Genomic DNA, 19,967 nt, shown 5'->3' on the forward strand with positions numbered 1-19,967 from the left:
CCGTTCAGTTTGTCTGCCACACACCAGGACATACCAACTGAGAACTGAGCTCATCTTCTTCCAGGTGTCCCTTTAATCACTCACATTCTCAACACACTGGAGCCACCAGTTTTGCCCAACACAGCTTATGTAATTTAGTCTAGACGTGCGTTGGTGTGTTGTTTTCGTTCTTGGTGGATTAATCTCCGTGGGGCCAGTAGAGTCCCTCTGTCGGTCTAGCTGCTCATTCTGACTTTATTTTGCCCACAGCTAGTATCAGATGGCTCCTAAGCAGTTCTTGTGACATGTGGTCCTTGACAGCTAGTGAAGGAAAACTGCTCTACTTAGCTCACCCACCATTCTGCCTGTGTTACTGCTACTGAGAGTGCTGAGACTTGATGCCTAACTCAAAGACTTCCTGGCTATCATGCTGGCCCAGGCATAAGAGCCTGTGATCCAAAAGGGTCCAGATTTAACACCCCTGTGGCTCCCCAGGCTTCTCTGTGAAGATGCCATCTTGTTCCCAAAGACACTGTTTCTTCATGTCATGAGGAAGCAACATGGTATCCTGCATGCCCTGGTTCCCTGTGTCTATCAGACCCACAGTGACTCACCCAAGAACATTCTAGACAGGGGTTCAGATCTGCAATTATTCCTGAGTATGGCTACCGTGAGGGCAGAGGAGGGCAAGGGAATGGTTTTGTCACCATGATAAGGGCATGATAAGGCCTGATTCAAGACAAAGCTCCACACAGGTGAAAAAGTATCTGGCATTGGTTTCAGTGTTGATCAACAATCTAATAACCTCAAATGCCTTGAACAAAAACCAAAATGATGTGGGGGAAAGCTTCTTTGATTTTTTTTTTTTTTTACATAAGAGTAACCTGTGACAAAATATATCAGGGCACAGGGGCCCTCTATGAGACTGTTTCTCCAACCAAGGACCATATGAGGATATAACCTAGAACCCCTGCTTGGATGTAGTACATGGTAGCTCAGTAACCAAGTGGGTTTTCCTAGTAAGGCAAACAGGAACTATTTCTGACATGAACTCAATGACTGGCTTTTTTACCTCCCCCCCCCAAGGGAGGAACAGTCTTGCTAGGCCACAGAGGAGGACATGGCAGCCAGTCCTGAAGATACCTGATAAGCTAGTGTCAGATGGAAGGGGAGGAGGACCTCCCCTAGCAGTGGACTTGGAAAGGGGCAGGGAGGAGATGAGGGAGGGAGGGTGGGATTGGGAGGGAATGAGGGAGGAGACTATAGCTGGGATACAAAATAAATAACCTGTGATTAATATAAAAAAATAAAAATTAATAAAAAAAAGAGTAACCTGTGATAACTTCCCTAGAGATAGGATCTGACTCTTTTTCCCTTTTCACACCCCTGTGGCGCCCTCTTCAAGACTTAAGAAAATCCTAAGCTAACCCACAGATGCCTGTTCTTATCTAATAACCAATGCCTTTTGCAAGAATGTTGTTGCCAATTCCAGGCTTCCTTAGTTAAGGCTGCAGCATCATGTCCCCACCCGAGATCCTCCTGACAGACCAAGGCTGTCTTCTCTTTAATCTCAAGAAGGGTGAGGGCACCCATGTCACGGAGCATCCACATCATGGAGCTGGTTTGCAATGTTCTGTGTGGGGGCTGGCCGTAGGGCACGGTGTGTGCTTGGTGAAGGGTGAGATGGAGTGCTCTGTCTGCAACATGGCCAAGCACCGCCTCACTTCAGGGATCTCTATCCTTGTACATGTAACTCTGCTTGCGGCACTGCCCTCTGAGTGTTGGGCACGCCAGTGGTTGAGCTGTGCTGGCATCCTGGCGACTTGTGACTTATGCGTTTTTCCTTTACAGTGCACAGCCAGCTGCGGGGGAGGTGTGCAGACAAGGACTGTGCAGTGCCTGCTGAGGGGACAGCCAGCCTCAGATTGCTCCCTGCATGAGAAACCTGAGACCTCTTCAGCCTGCAACACCCATTTCTGCCCTATTGCAGAGAAGAGAGGTGAGTGCCAGAGCCCCTCACCTGGACCTGGGCATTTCAGGACTTCTGGAGACGTTCCTTAGAAAAGCTCAGGAGACAGGGCTGTGGGCTGGAACACCTAGAGTTGGGGTCTTGAATCTGTAATAGCCTTTCCTTCTTTTTGCCTCCTCTGCTTTTAAAATGAAATAGTCACAAAGCTATCCCTGACACTCTCGTCCCACATCAGAAGGGACAGAGCCTTTTGTGATGTCTCAGTCCTTTAAAAAGCATATGCTTACTTCTTTTTGTGTGCTATTTGTAGTATTTAGAAAGACAATTTTAACAAAAGTTACCCTGAAATATACAAAACCTCCTTATTCTCCTTATTCTTTGGATAGACTCTAAAAGCCATCCTTGAGCATACACAAAATGCCTTAGGCAATTAGCCAAGCCTGATGCCCTGGAGGGCTGTGCTGAATCTTAGACCAGATACCCACAGATACCTGTTCTTATCTCTTGGAGGCAGGGTGGCTGGGCTCACCCTGAGAACTAGGCAGTTGACATTCAGTCAGTGCCCATGTTTTATACATCCTGAGTGGACATGGAGTTGGATCAGTGTCCAGTGGAGTGGATTCAGCACAAGAAGAACCCAGGTTTGTAGAAAGGGTTTTATGAAAACAACTATCCTGCCAACCCTTTTACACCTCACATTAGTTACTATCTTGTTGCTGTTACCAAATACTTATCAGGAAGCAGCTTCAGGAGGTTAGGTTTTTGCCACCTTTGGCTTATAGTACCAAGGGATACAGTCCTGCTAGTAGGGGTGGCATAGGGGATGGTGTCAGGAGTGTGAGGTAGCTTCTCACATTTTTTTACGACCATAAAGCAGAGAAAGGAAAGAAAGTGAGGGTCAGGCTACAAAACCTCAAGACCCACTTCTTATGGTCAACTTTTTCTATCAAAACTCAACCTCCTAAAGGCTTTACAACCTTCCAGAACACCAACAACTGGGAACCAACAGTTCAGACAAGACAGTCTATCCGGGATATTTCACATTCAAACCAGAACAAACCTGGAGGAGAGCTCTTCTTCGGCAACAATAAATTTGTTTTCCTTTGTGCATCAGAGGTAGCTGGTAGAGTACAGTGCTGTTCATGGGAGTTTCAAGCTAACATGTAGTGTGCTTGTTTCTAGACACCTTCTGCAAAGACCTCTTCCATTGGTGCTATCTGGCTCCTCAGCATGGCATGTGCAGCCACAGGTTCTACAGCAAACAGTGTTGCAACACCTGCTCCAAATCCAACCTGTGAGCTGGCCCCAGTCCTGGCAGCAAGAAGATGCCCCAATGACAGAGAGAGGCTATCCCAGAGAGTTGTGAAGTACACACTGGGATGCATCCAAGGAGGACAGGAGCTGGAAGAGCTGCTGGTCTTTTGACCTGGGTTGCATCCACGTGCTTCTGAGTAGGAAACACATATTTGCACCCACAAAGACATGTTCTGTTCTCCAGGTGGGTGGGGAAGTGGGATCCTGCAGGCTGGCCTGCATATGGACAGGAGAGCTGGTGCTATAGTAGGCAGGAAGCAGCTTTCCCTCACATTTCCATTCAGCCAAACCAAATTCTAAAGACAGGCAGAGCTAAGTTAGCATATGCTGGAGGTGTTCCTAAAAAGAACAGGCCAAGAAATCAGGGAAATGTTCACAGCATCAGCCATCCAGCACACTGGCCTCCCTCCTACCTTGGAGACCCCATTGTCATCCTGAAAGGTTTATGGAGACTGAGGGACAGCTGTGCTCCCGCTCCAGTGGCTCCTGGAACAGGTACCTGCAGGTACACTCTGACTTAAGACTTTGTGTACTTGGAAATGGGAAAACAAAATCCCTGCTAGGGTGCTTCCTGCACTTCCAGTCTCTGGGCTGGAGGAGCAACTTGGATACTTTGTTTTCTTCTGCAGTTATTTACAGTGAGTTCCTATCTCAACATGTTTCTCAGTGTTGTTCCGTTTTAAATGAGGGATCAAAGGTACAGGTTACACTACAATCTAAGTGTCCCTAGAAAGCCAGGGTTCCCAATAATAGATGTCATTCAAGTGGCTGATATACCATTACTGTTAAGCCTTAGGGTGTGGTTTGTGTGTTGAGTGGTTTTAAAACACATTCCATAAGTTTGATTACTTCTGAGCTGAGAGCAAATGCCAGTGACCTTCAAAGGAAAGGCCCATGGCAACCCTACAACCTACCCCCTCTCCCCTCTCCCTCATTATTGGTGCTTATTTCTGGTCTCCCCACCTAGGGTCTTCCCAGTGGGCACCTAGATATTTATATTTGCTGAAGTGTTATAATAAATTTTATATTGTATGGTGTGCTTTGGAATTGTATCATGATGTTTCATGAGGTTTGCTACTGAGCTGAAGGGTTGGCAGGGGACATCAGGAAAGCAGTCTCTAAGAACATTTTAGACTGTCATGGAAAAACTGCAGTTGCCCTAAGAGAAAGTTCTGCATCTGTATCATGGAGAAGAGGACAGACCTTCAGGAGAAATGGGCAGGGACACGTGATGGCGGCTTTGTGCTGTGTAGGAGCATTTATGCAGCGATATTCACGTGCTCTCTCTGGGGCCTTCCTGAGAAGGAGAGCCCACAGGAGGTAAAGAGAGAAGAGAGGTCATTCAAGGGACGGTCACTGGTTATAGAACTCAGCTGCCTTGAGTTCTGAAGTGGAATCCTGCAGACTAGACGCAAAATAGTCGTGTTTCCATTTCAAGTGTGAATCCTGTAAAAGAACAAGCTGCAAACTCATGCATAGCCTCTATTCAGGCTGGCCTTTAATCCACTGTGTAGCCAAGAATGACCATGAACTTCTGATCTCCCTGCCTCCACTCCTCAAAGGCTGAGATTATCAAGGTTCGCCACCATGCCTGGCTTATGGTGTACTAGAAATGGAACTGTAGCTTTGTTTCTGCTAGGCAAATCCTCTACCAACTGAGCTACATTTTCAGTGTTGGCCCACTCTTCTGGGGAACCTCCATTTTTTCTGTGGGGCCTTCAGCTGATCTGCTTGGACCTTCTCACATGCTGGAACATAATCTTCCTTTAAGGGCCAATAATACAAATGTTAAACACATCTAGAATGCAGTTTTACAGAACATGTTGTCTGGCATTTACTTGACCCTCGCATGCCCTGGCCAAATTAACCCATCAGAATAGCCATCACAGAACTCCCCTTGGTTCAGAGGTATCCAGCCCTAACTGGAGGTCATGGGGAGCCATTGCTATTTCTGTGACTGTGGGCTTAACCCACTGTGGGAAAGCCAACTCCCCATGACTGGCTCACTTCTGGGGCAGTTTGCTTTGTTTGCAAATGAGCTCTGCTAGTACAAGAGCACCCTGCAGCCTTGAGTACAGGCCATTTCATCTACCCACATGGAGAGACTCCACGACCATTTTGCAAACAAATCAAGAAAGGAACTCTACGTAGTGTTTCCTGAAGGCACAGGACACCCCCCCCCCCAAAGAACAGAAACAACAACAACAACAAAACCTATGTTAATGGGATTCTATAGGCTGCACATTCCAAAGCCCTGGCTCTACAAGCCTCACAACCCTGTTGATTCACCAACCCTCGAAGGCAGCTCTCCAAACCTCTGTCAACAGAGCAGACTTCTAGAAACCTGTTATTATCTCCATATAGGAGCAAGATGTGGTCCTAAGCCACAACAAGATTATGCGCAGTCACAACCAACATAAGCAAATATAGCAGGGTTCCACAGGGATAGCAACAGACAGACAGGTTGGCTTCTCTATAGGGAGCAACCGTGTTAAGAGAAGGGCAGCCTTCCACCAGGCAATGAAAATGATGATGGCTCCATGAGCATGTGGGGGAATTAATGAAGCAGGCACCATAAGAAAGTGTCTCTGCTCTCAGGGAAAACAATGAACAGGCGAGCCGAGCCAGATCTGCCCAAGTCAGAACTGGTGGGCTAGCAACTCAGCCCCTTCTCTGCCTCCTATTCCTAGGCCATCCTGGTCTTCTTCAGAAGGGAACTGAAGGGATCTCACCAGGCTAGGCCAGGTCTGACCAGTGCCTGTATCTGCTCTCTGCTGTCAACACTGGAGCATGCAACTGTCCAGGACTGCATTTAGCAAAGGATGTGTTTAGTATTTGCAGAATGTGGAGCAGAGATGATTCTTTGGGAGCTCTGGACATGCAGCTCTCATTACAAGGGTCCGTTCCAGTTTGGGGGAACGGATGAGGGAGAACTGGAAGTACAGGCAGCCAAGTGGCTCCTAGGCCATCAGGCTGTAAGCTACAAAACTGGTTTGGATGAGAAAGAAGGAGTTCAATAGCCACAGCAGCCATGGCAGGCACAGCCTCTGCCCTCAGATATTTTCATTCCATTCTCTCTGGTCCTTCCCTTTGGTGAACATTCCTGTCCCCACACTGCTCTGGTGCCAGGTATTCTCCATCAGTAATTCTACTAAGGCTCTAATCCCCTATCTGCAAATACCACTGACCACTACATAAGAAGTAGACCTACTGTTATCCCATAATGGCCCCTGATAACCAGGGATCTCCTTAAAGGAAGTGCTGCAGCTGAACTCATCTACTGTACCTGGACCTCACTATACTCACCCTCCAGTGTTCAGAAACATCTGGTCATCAGATAACTTCTTCCCAATTAGAGGACATTTCTCAACCTTTCTCAACATGTGTGTTCTTGGGTAGTCTCTCGCTTTGGGCCAGAAAATGGTTCTAAGTACACAGCATAGAATGAAAGCTGCCACAGCAATGAAGCCAATTCCAAGTGGATGGTAGGGTCCTGTCTTTCCTCCCTCACCTTACCACACCCCATATGAGATGTTGAACACTGGGTACCAGTGGACCCAGGGAGGTGTTCAGCATAGCCTCTTTTCTCAGGACCGTTCACTCACCTATGGCTGCTCATACTGCCCTGGAATCATTGCATGGATCTGAGCCCCAAGGAGATGTAGTCACTTGATCATAATGAATCCTGGTGTGTTGTATACCACCCTGTGCTCAGAAGGTGACTGAGGGGGCAAAACAAGAAAATGCAGAACTGAGAGACATCTTTACAACCTCAACAAGTGTGGTGATTGATGAGTTTATAGTGAGTGAGGACTCTGGCTGCAGCTTCTCATGGGGTTTAGGCAGGGATTTTCTCTACTCCTTTATCAATGGTCTTTTGAGGCTAAGATAGAGCCACAAACACCATTATCCTGTCTTGCCAGCCTCTTGGGAATTTTGCCAGGGGAGAGCTGGGAATGTCACAGCAGCAGGAACCACAACCATCTGGACCCCAGGAATTCCAGGCTGTGAGGGAGTCAGACAAAACAAAGCTGTGGTGAGACAAAGTGAGGAGCCAGCCTCAACCAGACAGAGCAGAGCAGGCAGCTCCCTCCCCATGTCAGCCTGTCTGTCCCTCTAGATCCAGCCAAAGCTCTCTGTTGCTAACAGTTCCTCCCAGCCTAGCCCAGGGATTCCACTGCTCAAAGTCTGTAGGATACTTTAAGATAAAGAAAACTCTCCTACACCTCCCCAAATTCCTGTGGCAAAACTCATCTGTCCCCACCCCCATATCCAGTATTGTTGCTTATCTCTGTAATTCTGAGCCTGTCTGGGAAATTAGGGCAGCCAAGTCTCAGCTCCGGTGGGTGTTCATGCCTCTGTCCATTTCCATCAAGCCTGCTCTTGTCTCTGGCTGGCGCAGGGCAAGAAGCAAGCTTTATATCCCTGCCCTCTATTCTTTCTCAGCCCTGTTCTTTGTACCCCAAGCTTCTTGTCATCTTCCTTTACTGTAAGCCTCTCATGCTCCAGCTCCATTTCTCATTTACTTGAGAAGGTTAGGGCTGGTGAGCCCTACAAATAGTACACCCCAATGGGAACCAAGACCTTGCCAAGCAGGAGCTGCCAGTCCAGCTACCCAGATGCCTGGTTTGAGGGATTCCCCACAGAGCCCTGCCCTCTGTTTCTTCTCTCCATGCAAAACTCCTTCTCATAATGGAGTTTCTCTGGCTGAGTCTGTGAACCCTGGGCAGGAGGGCTTCGCAGTGAATGATACCCCCTGAGCACCTCTGTGGGCCTCTACCCCAGACATGACCCTGAACAAGGGCAGAATATGATGCCTTCGGGTGTGGTGGTCCCTGACCCCCACCAGGTCTGCTCTAGAGGTTTGTGTGGGCTGACTCAGCCATGCATATTCTACTGTCTTTCCTGTGATAAGCCCAGGCACATCAACACAACATGCCTCAGGTTAGCCTCCTCATTGCTCTTCTACTTCAATAGGTCTTCCTCTTGCCTGTACCTAGGGCCATACTCAAAGTATCTGAAACCAAAAAGCTTACCATTGTTTGTGGTGGTCTCTCCTTTCACACCCCCAGAATCCCTAGCCCCAATCCTAATGCTTCCCCATGCAAGTATACCTTCCATTTCTTTCTCTACCCTGTGTTCACAAAGATCACTTAGTCTCCACAGCATTTCTCCTCTCATCCTCCTCACAGCTGTTGCCATCAAGGACCTGCCACATAGTTCATACCTCGTAGGGCAGGTCAGCACTGCCATCCACAGCTAGCCTTCAGAGCCCTCCCCTCTATCTCCTACTCAGCAGAAATTTCACACCATCCTTTGCCTAAAAAGTTTCTCTTTCCTAACACAAATAGAAAAATCAAGTCATCCGTTTGAGACTATGATAAAATGCCATGACCGAGGCACCTTACAAGATGAAGAGTTTATTTGAATATCAGAAGGATGACTCCATAACATCAGGGAGGCATGGCAGCAGGCAGCTGAAGCAGTAAGCTGAAAGATCACATTTCCACCCCCATGTCAGAAGCATATAAACTCTGAAAGCACTCCTCCGGGTCTGTACCTTCCCCAGCAAAGCTCTGTTTCCCTAATACCTCCCCACATTGCACCATGACCTGTGATCACGTGAACGCATGATTATGATCATGTGCTCAAATGCTTGAACCCACAGGAGCATTTCTCACACAAACCACCACATTCCATTCTCTGGCCCTCATAAGTCAAAGAAATGGTGAATAGCAAGCAAGTGTGATAGTAAGGGGCAAAAGAGAACAGAGGCACTGTATGGATTCAGGGTACATCCTGTGCCGAGTGAGGCCTAGAGTGGGTACCTTGGAGTGTCTGGGTGCTATTCATTGCACATTGTAATCACATGCATGGGAGCCAAGGAGTCATGTTGTTGGAGCTACAGAGAACCATGGTATAAGAAACAAGGAAGATCCAGCATCACCAGGGAGACTTCACAGCTCCATGAAATCCCTCTTTCCTCTTCCCCTGCAGATGTGAGGAACTCTGGAGCTCAGGAAAACCATCCATTCTTAGAGAAGAAGCAGCACACCCTGTTGGGAAACATTTTGCAAAACACTTCATGAGAAAACATTGTGTTGAGAATGTGAGATTAAAAGTTAAGTATAAAAGAGCCAATGATAAAATTGTCTGTGCAAATTCCATCATGTTGGCTGAATGTCAGTTGGCCTACTCCAGTGTGACTGAGATAGTTGCCATACAATGAAGGCTATCAGGGTCTTTATGCAGTGATGGACATGATTTCTTCTACCAGGCATCCACCACTGATGTCAGCCCAGATCCGCTGAGAAATATGATCTCATAGTTTTCATTCAGCGTTCTAGTCTCGCCTTACAAATGGCAGATACTCACCCATTCTATAAACTCACATATATGAAAGCTGATTGCTTTGGTCAGTGGTGAGATGATGGAGCAGCAATGCTGAGAAACAGGCAGGTCGTGTGGGCAGCCTTAGACAGAGTGCCACCAGTGGTTCATCAGAAGCCAGCATCCAGAAGAACTCTATTGTTAATGTTTGGAATCAACTTGACTGAAAGAAGGGATGCCCCGATTGGTGATACAGCAGCATTTTTAGGGATCTCTCATGCTGTCTGTGGAAAGACTGGCATTGGGATTAGTAAACTCAGTAAACACTGAAGGAACATAACCATCACCACCCCAAAAAACAGGTGAAATCCAAACCACTTCTTACACTTCAGCCAGAATACCCATTTCCCTATCTTAAGCACCAGAGCTGGTGCTTCCCTGGTTCTTAAGGGGCCAGATTCTAAGACATAACCAGTAGCTCCAAGCCCTTGGGCCATCCACTTTGTACTAATAATGTTACAAACTCCCTTGGGTTCTCCAGCATGCAGACTATGGTGCTGCGAGCCTCCATTCTCCAATCCTCATAATAAGTTCTCCTCTGTTTATCTATCATTCACCTGCCAGCCTCTTTCCTTATCTATAGCTGCCTATACCTATCTATTTGTCATCTATCCATCTGCCAAAATAGATATCATCTATTTATCATTGATCTACCTACAAATCTCTTATCTATTACCTATCTCTACATACCAATATCTAGCTAGCTGTTAGCTACCCAGCAATCTATATCTTATCTATCTCTAACTATCAATATCTATCTATAGCTGTCTATATATTTCTATTATTCTGCCTAAAATGTCTGTCTATATCTCTCCATTTGCCTATATCTGCATATCTGTCTTTCAATGCATGCATCTGACTTTCCAACCACTTGCTCATTTTCTCTGGAGAACACTGCCATCTTGGATTTCTGTTTTCCTTTTATGGCTCCCACACACATGCCATGACTCCTAACTTAATAGAACCTGTTGTCTGCTAGGAAGAAAGCTAGCATCATCCTTCCAAGTAGGAACATCTCACAAGTAAACTGAGGCAGAGGACCAATAAAAGATCATACAGCAAGCATTTGCCCTACCCCCAAACTCGGGTTTGCTTGGTGTCTTTGGTGTGGGGAAGAGTACTGAGAAGAGAGACTGAAAACACAACTTATTAATTCAGAATCCTGCTTTGTTCCTACAAGTATGTTCAACTATACAAAACCAATCCGTAAGTGATATGACTGTATTTGAAGTCAATTCTTCTCATATCAACTGATTTCAATTATCTTCAACCAAAAGCTACCAAGGTCTCTTTACTTAACTCTTTAGTTCTACTTGCTAGTATCCAGGTCAGACAGGTTTTTATTTGTGCCTGGGTTATCCCTAGGATGACCACGTAGTTCAGTGTCAAATAGAATCCCCTTGTGATTAAGAGAGAGAACCTTGCATGCACACTTCTGGATGGGGGCAGTACAGAACAATCTCCACAACACACCTCTCTGCCTGGCATGGCTCCCAGCCTTCTGCAGATGAGACAATAGCTTATCTAGTGTTTATTACCTACAAGAAGTATTTACATGACTGGAAGTGGCTATGGTTGCTCTCACCTTCTTTGGGTCACCAGAAATGAACAGTTCATCTGAATGGCTGCCCAAGACATATACATCAGGCAGCAGCAACAGGCTAGAACTACACACATCTCCGGCTGTATTCATGAGAAAGCTAATTATTTCATATCCCTCATCCATGTCTATATACCCCCAGGGGCCAACGTGTGAATGAACACCAAGGTATTTAGGAGGCACCCCACCAGAATAGACTGTGATCCTTAATAAGCATCCTTTTACCTTGCCACACCATCACTGCACAGCTGCCCTTTATTGCCATCAAGATCACAAGCTTCAGATCGCCTGTTTTATTTGTGGACCGCACAGAGCGATTTTGTTCAGCTTCCAACAAGGACATACTGATCCATCAGCCCAGGAAAAAGAGGGAGAAGCTTCTGGAACATGTCAGCTTCCTCTGTGCTTCTGCCCTGAATGGGCACAATTAAGCTCATGGCCCACCTGCCATGATGTCCATGAGGCAGGGAAGGAGTGCAGCAGCATGGCTCTATGATCTAATTGGTAGTGCAGGCTGTTTGATGCACTGGCACTGAAAGGGGGTGAAAAGCACAGCAGTGCAGCAGCACAAGGCCACTGGTCACACTTTCCCTGTACCAGGTCCCCTACTATGTCAGCCAGAGTCCTAACCATAGGCATAACAGGGGTGCTGCAGTAGCCTCGCCTCTCTACCCGTTTGCTTTACTGTCTATAAAATAAATGAATACAACCCCTGTTGTTTCTCAACTCTAAGATGCAAGCGTTTCTGTTTTAATGACTATCATTGAGTTCATTCTTTAAAACTATTTTATGGTAGGTATTTTTCTAGCATGTATGTCTGTGTACCATATGTATTCAATACTTGTATCGACCAGAAAAGGACACAGAACCCCCAGAACTAGAGTTATAGATGGTTATGAGCAGCCATGTGAGTGCTAGGAATCAAACTTGGCTCCTCTGAAAGACAAGTGCTCTTTACCATTCTTTATGTCATGAAGCTGTTCTTTAGGCAGTTTTAAAATCATGAAGCAGCCATGAAATCAACAGGTCTTTGGTGGAAAAGTGTTATTTTAAATCAGAAACAAAATATGAAGAGATTCAGGAGGTTTTTCAAGAATTATTTTGGCCAAGACTGTTGAAATCCTTATGCCCAAACCCAGACTCCAGGTCACAGGCAGGGCAGTAAGAGGTCAGGTATATGAGTTCAGGGCCACCTGGCTACTTGGGAAGGGCAGATATGCAGACTGAGATCCTCCTGGCAGTATCTGATACAAACAGCCTTGCCCTTGTGTGCATGCCTCCTGACTGGCTCTAAGAGCAGCCAACCTCTCTCTGGATCTGGGTGCATGAGCAAAGCATCTAGGGGAACCCACCTGGTGCTAGCATTAAACCATGACTCACAGGGCTGGAGGTTTCTTCCTCTGATCTTGTGCTTTTGACAGCTGGCCCAAGCTGTCTCCTCAGCTGGGGACTAAGGCCCACAAAAGATCAGTGGTGGGTATGCAAATATAAATGCTGATCTGGAGTGAGGGATAAGCAGCAATAATTGCATGCCCTGTGGCTAGGAGGGTAGAGAGCTGGGCCCTGCTGAGCATCGAGGCAGGTGGCCTGGTGTGCAGAGGTCCCCCAACTCTGTCTGCTGTGCTCATACATCTAGTCACCACCACCCTCTTTTCAGAGCCAAGAAAGGCTTGCCACATATGTCTCCACAAAACCCAGAAGGATTACTTCCTCTGGCTCATTTCTCTGTGTGGCTGTGCCAAAGGTGCATTCGCTGCCAATTCTCACTCACGCTGAACTTCCATGCCTTCTGTGGAGGCATTTGATATCACAGAGCTGTCCTCCCTGAAGAAAGCATTCACCAATACAAATGAGGTCACTGGGTTCTGTTTTCTTCAGTAGCTGGGGCACATCCAACCCTCCCTCATTACCCTGATAATGTGTCACCAAGAAGGAAATTTGTTCAGTTTCACTCTCCTCCCTTACTTTTAAGTGACTGTGATAATTCTGGAATGCACTGTGCCTGGCCACATTTCTGCCCTTGTTACTTGGTCTCAGGACTCTGGGAAGCCTAAGATCTCTTCCCCCCAATACAGGTCACCCATAAAATTATATGTGTGCCTCGGGTCCACACAATAACACCCTAAGCTCCAATGTGGCTGTCTTTGGAGATGTGATTTTAAATGAATTCAGTGAAGTCTGATAAACGTCATGAGGGTGGGACTCTCATCAATAGGACCATTGTTCTCCTAAGAGAAGAGCCACCAGTCTCTCTCCTGCAAGCACAGGAAAGGCCATGTGGGGGCACAGAGGTTATGTCTACAAGCCAGAAAGAGAACCCTTGCCTGAAGCCAGCCATGGAGACACCTTGACCTTGAGCCTCTGGGCTGTAGGAAGATCCACTTCTACTGTCAGAGCCACCCACAGCTTGGTGTGTCTCCTTTTATCTCTGGTCTACAGGAAGAATTCTTTTATTTCTTTCATTTTTACCTTTAAATGAGTGTTGTATATTCAGTATCCCTATCAGCACTGGTCAAGCTTAAAGGAAGAGAAGAGGACATAACTTATGAAGTTTATGATGTTGTTAAAGATTTGTGGTCACATAGAGGTTAAGATCTTTAGAATAGCCATTTATTTCTGGAAGTTTCATCAAGGCCAGACTGGTCTACATAGCGAATTTCAGCACAACCATGGCTACATAGAGAGAGACCTGTTTCAAAAACCATAAAACAGAGCAAAACAAGCAGATCAGTCTGCGAGAATGGGTTGGACGCAAGTACTCAGCACTCTGTATTTTCATTGTCATCCTCATCACGGCTGAGGGGACGTCACATGAAGGCATTCCCGACGCGTGCCGTCATCAACACTGAGCCCTATGAAGCTGAGAGGAGGGTGTAAATACCATCTTATCATAAGCCCTTCTGTTCCAGGGCCTGAGCCAGTGGAATTGACTTCCTATGCTGGTATCATTCATCTGTGAGCTTGTGAAGTGGCCTCCTTGCTATACAAACAAGGTCTGTTTCTCAGAAGTCATCAACTCAGACATTGTTTTCAGATCAGAGTTTCTATATACTCAGAGTCTTTGTGAAGTTCCATTCTTTCAGCTGTAGAAAGCCAGCACCTAGGCCTGAGGATGTAGCTCAGTCAGTGAAATGCCTGCCAAGATCCTGAGTACAGTAACCAGGACCTGCGTAGAGCATCAGTGTAATGGCACGTGCTTGTAATTCCAGAGCTCGGGCTCACTGGCCAGCTAGACTGAGACACTGGCTCCAAAACAAATAAACAAATAAGGCAAAAGGTGTTTGAAGAATGATGTCCAAGGTTGTTTTCCAGCCCACACAGCACATTTGTGGCCATGTGAGCACACGCTGGTTTTGGAAGCTAACTCCAGAAAACCTGAAAGCTTGTTCAGATCCTCTGTGGCTTCCTTAAAGGCTCTCTCCTCATGTGCTCGGCCGCAAGTCTTTCCCAGCTCAGCTTTCCTGATCCTTCTCAGCTGATTCCACAGGCTCGCAGTGCAACTTGCTCCCCTCTGGGTCTGCAGCCTCAGGAATTCTCACCCCACCCTTTCTTTTTCATCTTTCCTGGGACATACAGAACCCCTGACTCATCCCAGCGGTGAGTGCATCTAGCACCAGTTTCCCCACAGCCAGTTTCCAAGTGCCTGATCCACAACCAACACCATCTTCCCACTTCCCACCATGCTTCATGGAGTGAGGGCCCCTTAATGCCATTTCCTCTTTCCACTTATCCCGAAACTGCCTGGCTTGAATCTTGAATATGGTGTTCTTACTACTGACTGAACTCATTGTTAGGATGTCAGAACTATACTAGCCTTAGGTGAAGATACATCTTCCCATCTCATTAGCCTCCAGTCCCAAGAGAACGGGCCATCAGAAATGCATGATGGCCATGCTGAGTACTTTTCAGACTGTGGACAGGAGGTAAAGGACCTTTTTTAGGACTCCTTTAAGCCTCACTGCTTTAGATTCCTTTTGCAGTAACTGAAAGGGAATAGAAAATGCTAGAAGGCCCAGTCCAAAAGACAAAGATGCAGGAAGAAGTCACTGGAGTGAGATGGTGGTTCAGATAAGTCCCTAGGCTGTTATGTTCAGATACAGCACTGGGCTGGAGTATTCAGTAGAGCAACAGATGGGCACGCAGAAGGCTTTGGGGTTGAGCTCTACAACTACACAAAAAGAAGTCTCAGCACTGTAACAGTTGATGGTGCACAGCCCACGTATCATATTTCAGGTGTTTGGGCAATGAGCTCACAAAAATTAAAGGATAAAAAAAATCATAAACCTGCTGTGAGCATCATAAGGGGCAAATACACAGAACTGAAGAGCAAAGATTATTGTCTAAATCAGTGCTTTGTTTTCAGTTGGTTTGGAGGAAAACATTCGGGATTATTGAAGAATAAATGAACAAGTATGAGTGAACTACCAACTGGGAAGTCTGTGATAAAAGAATACTTGAAATCTCATGGCCTATGTCTGTGCAAACAAAGCCACAGTGATGGAGAGGGCATATGCCTGCAAGCTGGAGTGATGGCTTCTTTTGGAAAAGTCAGTAGATTAAATGCATAGAGGCACAGATGGTTATGGCCTACGATACTGTTAGTGCTGAGCCTTCTGATACTCACAGATGATCAACTACCATTTTAAATAAAAACACACACCTTGGGTCCCTGGAATCGCTCTTCCTTTCCTATCTTCAGATAAAGAAACATGTCACCACTGGAGTGACTTTTATTGCCCCTCCCCCGCCCCAGCATCCTGCTGGCCAGACCAGTGTTGAGATGGAGAGAGCAGACGTGCATTCTTTCTTCACAAGGGGATTGCCAGGCACAGAATCAAGCCCCCCGCCCCTGGGATTGCCTTCCCCCAAGTGTGCCAACAATGTCCTCACCGGGGTCACACTCTGATGAGTCAGAAGGCATTCTTTCTGGTCACAAGCAGAGGCTCTCAGGTCACAGGCAAGAGCACATTCCTTTGGGCTCATCAGTTCTCTCTGAGTATCAGGTCATGAAACTTGTGGTTATAGGGTCACAAAAATCCATGAAGCTTTTCATTCCAAGAACCTCTGTGGAGCCTCCTCCAATTCCCTTTTCTTCCTTCATTGTTCTCTCTTTCACCCTCTACTGCCACATCAAAGCTCAAGAGACGATAAACATTCAAATGCCTAGTAACTCCATGTGCGTGTGCAGTGCTGTCCTCGGAGTTGCGAAGGCAAAAGTTTAGAGGTTTGGGAGTCACCCTGCCCAAGTCATTAGCAAACCCTCCTGCCCCTAGTGTTTGCACAGAGTGGTGCAGGCAAATCTGCTCTCTATCCTTGAGGACTATGGTGTGAAGCAAGGAGCATCTAAAAAAAAAAACAAACAAACAAACAAACAAAAAAAGCAGTAAGAATTGGTGTGGGCGTTGCTTGGGCTTTGAGTTGTGTGAAGTTCAAAATAGAGTCTAAGGCCTGCAGGGGGAGACTGGAGAGTCTAGCTGGAAGCAAAGGTGTGGTCCTTATGCAGTGCTGACAAGACAGGGAGGGAAGGGCAGGGGTTGGCAGGAAGAGAACCTTCTCACAAAAGCCGTGGAGGCAGATTTGCTCTTAGGGGTTCTCTAGCACAGTCCCACTCTTCAGGACAGGGTGATTCTTCACTCTGAGGATTGCTCAGGCCCTGTGGGATGGCTAGGGTTATATGCTCAAAGGAAACTCCAGGCACACCCTGCAGGAACCCCTCATGCCATTCAAAGTCATGGCCAGGTGGTGCTGGGAAGGCATCAGCAGGCTGGCTAAGCCCTTGCTGCCTGGCCCACGCACACCTGAGGACTTCAGGATTTGTTCACAGGAGAGAGGGACAGTACTGATTCCATGAAGACAAATCTGCGAACATAAAGTCCATAATCCAGAACCCACGAATATGCAAGGAGATCCAGGATGACCTGGCTGGAGTCCAAGTTTAGCCTTAAACCATAAAAGGATTATAGAACACATTAGCAGTAACCACAAAGGAACAAGTTCATTGCAAAATATGTTTCCTTTCAGACCCCACCCTTTGTATCTATTTTCAAGTCATTTTTGCCACAACAGTTAAAGTCAAGAAAAATTCTAAAAAATACTGTTTAGTGGAAACTAAGAGAAATTAAGCCAACTCTAACATTAGAAAAGAAAGTCAGATAATAGATTTCAACTTCTGTGAAAACTGGACCAGGACAATTCAGCAGGATAGGATCATGTTTTTAATATCACACAAACCATCTGAGGAAAAATAGAGTGAAGTTGGTCTAGGTTGCTGGCCCATACCAATAACCCCAGCATTTGAGAGGTGGAGGGGTTGGGCACGTTGAATTTGAGGCTACCTGAGATCCATTCATATGCATGCCAGATACTGTGGAGGTGGCTCAGGGGTGGGAGCACCTAGCTGTGAAAGCATAAGCTTGAATCCCCAGCATCCACAGAAAAGTTCAGGCATGGCTGCACACTGCCTGTAACTCAGGGCTGTGAGGTGCAGAGGCTCAGGACCCAGGGCCTTACTGGATTCCAGGCCAACCCCAGGTTCAGTGAGAGACCTTGTATCAAATGGATAAGCTAGAGAGTGATAGAGCAGGATGCTGAATGTCCTCCTCTGTCCTCCAGACACTCACAGGGTCCACATGCTCAGATATTCTACACAAACATTCCCTACACATAGCCACATATACACCACACACACATACATACACACACACAAGGAAGAAAGGAAGGAAGTAGACTCTGAACCCTACTTTTGTTTTTTGTTGAATATTCCCAGGGGCCCATGTGCCAGCACATGGCACTACTGGAAGAGTGGACTCTCCACCATATCATCCCTGCCATAAGCTTCTCCCCTCCTTTCGGATCCATCACAATGTTGAGACTGGCATAGCCTGGCTTCTTTGAGTCGATATTCTCAAACTCCTCAGGCCCCAGAACAGTGAGACCAACACTGTGGTTTGTTTGTTTGTTTGTTTGTTTGTTTGTTTTTTCTCAGTCTAAGGCAGAAGTGACATCTGCTTCACAGTGACTCAGCAAATGTTTTCAGCTTTACAATGATGCAAAACTCTCCCCACACACTTGCTCTGGTTCCCTTTTTAGCATGGCACTGAGCAAATCACATGATCCACACAACACTTTATCACAATGTGCCTAACTTGGGCTTCAAGTTAGATGACCAGGTCTATCGGTGGGCTCAAGTAAGCACTCAGCATGCATACGGTATAGACTAGCCTACCCATGGTGTTTGTGGGGCTACACGCATGAAATGTGCTTTTAGTTTATGATGTTTTCAATTTAACACATCTGCCGTGACCTAGCCGCACCCCAAGTCTAAAAGCAACTCTATAATGTAATGGCCCCAAAATGTGAAGACGAGATCTACTATCCAGAAATGTGCAAAAACTTTTAAAATAACAATCAAAGGGCAAATAACTCAAGTTTAAGAAAAGAAAAAGCCACACACAAAAAAGAAATTCTAAAATGTTTTCCCAAAGATACACGAATGGTCAATGAGAAGCTGAGGAGGTGGTGGATGTTAGAAACCATTAGGGAACTACAGTGAGCCAGCACTTCACACCCACGGACAGAGAGCTACAATAACAAGCTCGTTACACAGTCTTTAGGTGCCAAGTATTAAGCAGGCGAAGTGCTGCGGCCCCTGTGGAAAGCAGCTTGGCAGCCACATGAGAAAAGCCACAGATTTATCACATGACTCTGAAATGAAACGTTTATGTACAAGCTCAAAGAAATTGAAAACATATTCACTGAAAGGCTCATGAATATTCATAACGGCACTGTTTATAAAGGTCCAGCCTGGACTTGAGGGTCAGCTACATACAGGATTTCATGAGAATGAAGCTTGAGTCAGCTCCTGAATGATCCAATGTGATTTTTGTCCCAGGAGTCAAGGAGAGCCTGCTCCATCAGCAGGCAGATTATCACAGCAGATAGGCTGCAATCCAGTGACAGGGTCTCCTGGCTCCAGTGAGAGCTGTCCAGGCACAGTGGAGGCTGCTGAGGTCTACACCACACCAACCTTGTACCCCTGCTCTCACCACAGTAACCACAGGGATATTCAGGAGGTTGCATACTCACATTCCTTCTTAGAGACAATAAACTCAGGGCCTGGACAAAATAAGTCTAATTGTCCCTTGGAGATTCCCCACAGGTGTTTCTGTTTTCACTTCTCAGTGTCAAGTCTCGGGCTCACTGGGGTAAGATGATCAATCCTCACTTTGAAAGACAAATGGATGTAGGAGAAAACAAGTAACAGGATAGGAGCCTACCGCAGAGGACCTCTGAAAGACGCTTCCTAGCAGTGTATCAAAGCAGATATTAAGACTCATAACCAAACCTTCGGCAGAGTACAGGGAATCATATGAAAGAAGGGTGAGTTAGTGAGACCTGGAGAGGACAGGAGCGCCACAAGGACGGAATATATCAGGGCACAGGGGTCTTTTATGAGACTGTTTCTCCAACCAAGGACCATGTGTGGAAATAACCTAGAACCCCTGCTCAGATATAGCCCATGGTAGCTCAGTATCCAAGTGGGTTTCCTAGTAAGGGGAACAGGGTCTGTTTCTGACATGAACTCAATGACTGGCTCTTCGACACCTTCCCCTCCCTCCACCCGAGGGAGGAGCAACCTTGCTAGGCCACAGAAGAGGACATTGCAGCCAGTCCTGAAGATACCTGATAAGCTAGGGTTAGATGGAAGGGGAGGAG

The 19,967-nt window shown here is 46.5% G+C and overlaps 1 protein-coding gene across 1 annotated transcript in view; it reads left to right on the forward strand.

Annotated features, from left to right (window-relative positions):
• The window catches only part of Adamts16 (ADAM metallopeptidase with thrombospondin type 1 motif 16), a 112,195-nt gene extending 107,896 nt beyond the window's left edge, over positions 1-4,299 (forward strand). The window contains exons 23-24 of the mRNA XM_021652998.2: positions 1,831-1,978; positions 3,131-4,299. Of these exons, the coding sequence (XP_021508673.1) occupies positions 1,831-1,978; positions 3,131-3,246 (264 nt within the window). The 3' untranslated portion in view covers positions 3,247-4,299. The remainder of the gene's footprint in view (positions 1-1,830; positions 1,979-3,130) is intronic.
• The last annotated feature ends 15,668 nt before the right edge of the window (positions 4,300-19,967 follow it).

This window comes from Meriones unguiculatus, chromosome 3 (assembly GCF_030254825.1).
Source record: "Meriones unguiculatus strain TT.TT164.6M chromosome 3, Bangor_MerUng_6.1, whole genome shotgun sequence".
In the NCBI taxonomy this organism is placed as follows: domain Eukaryota; kingdom Metazoa; phylum Chordata; class Mammalia; order Rodentia; family Muridae; genus Meriones; species Meriones unguiculatus.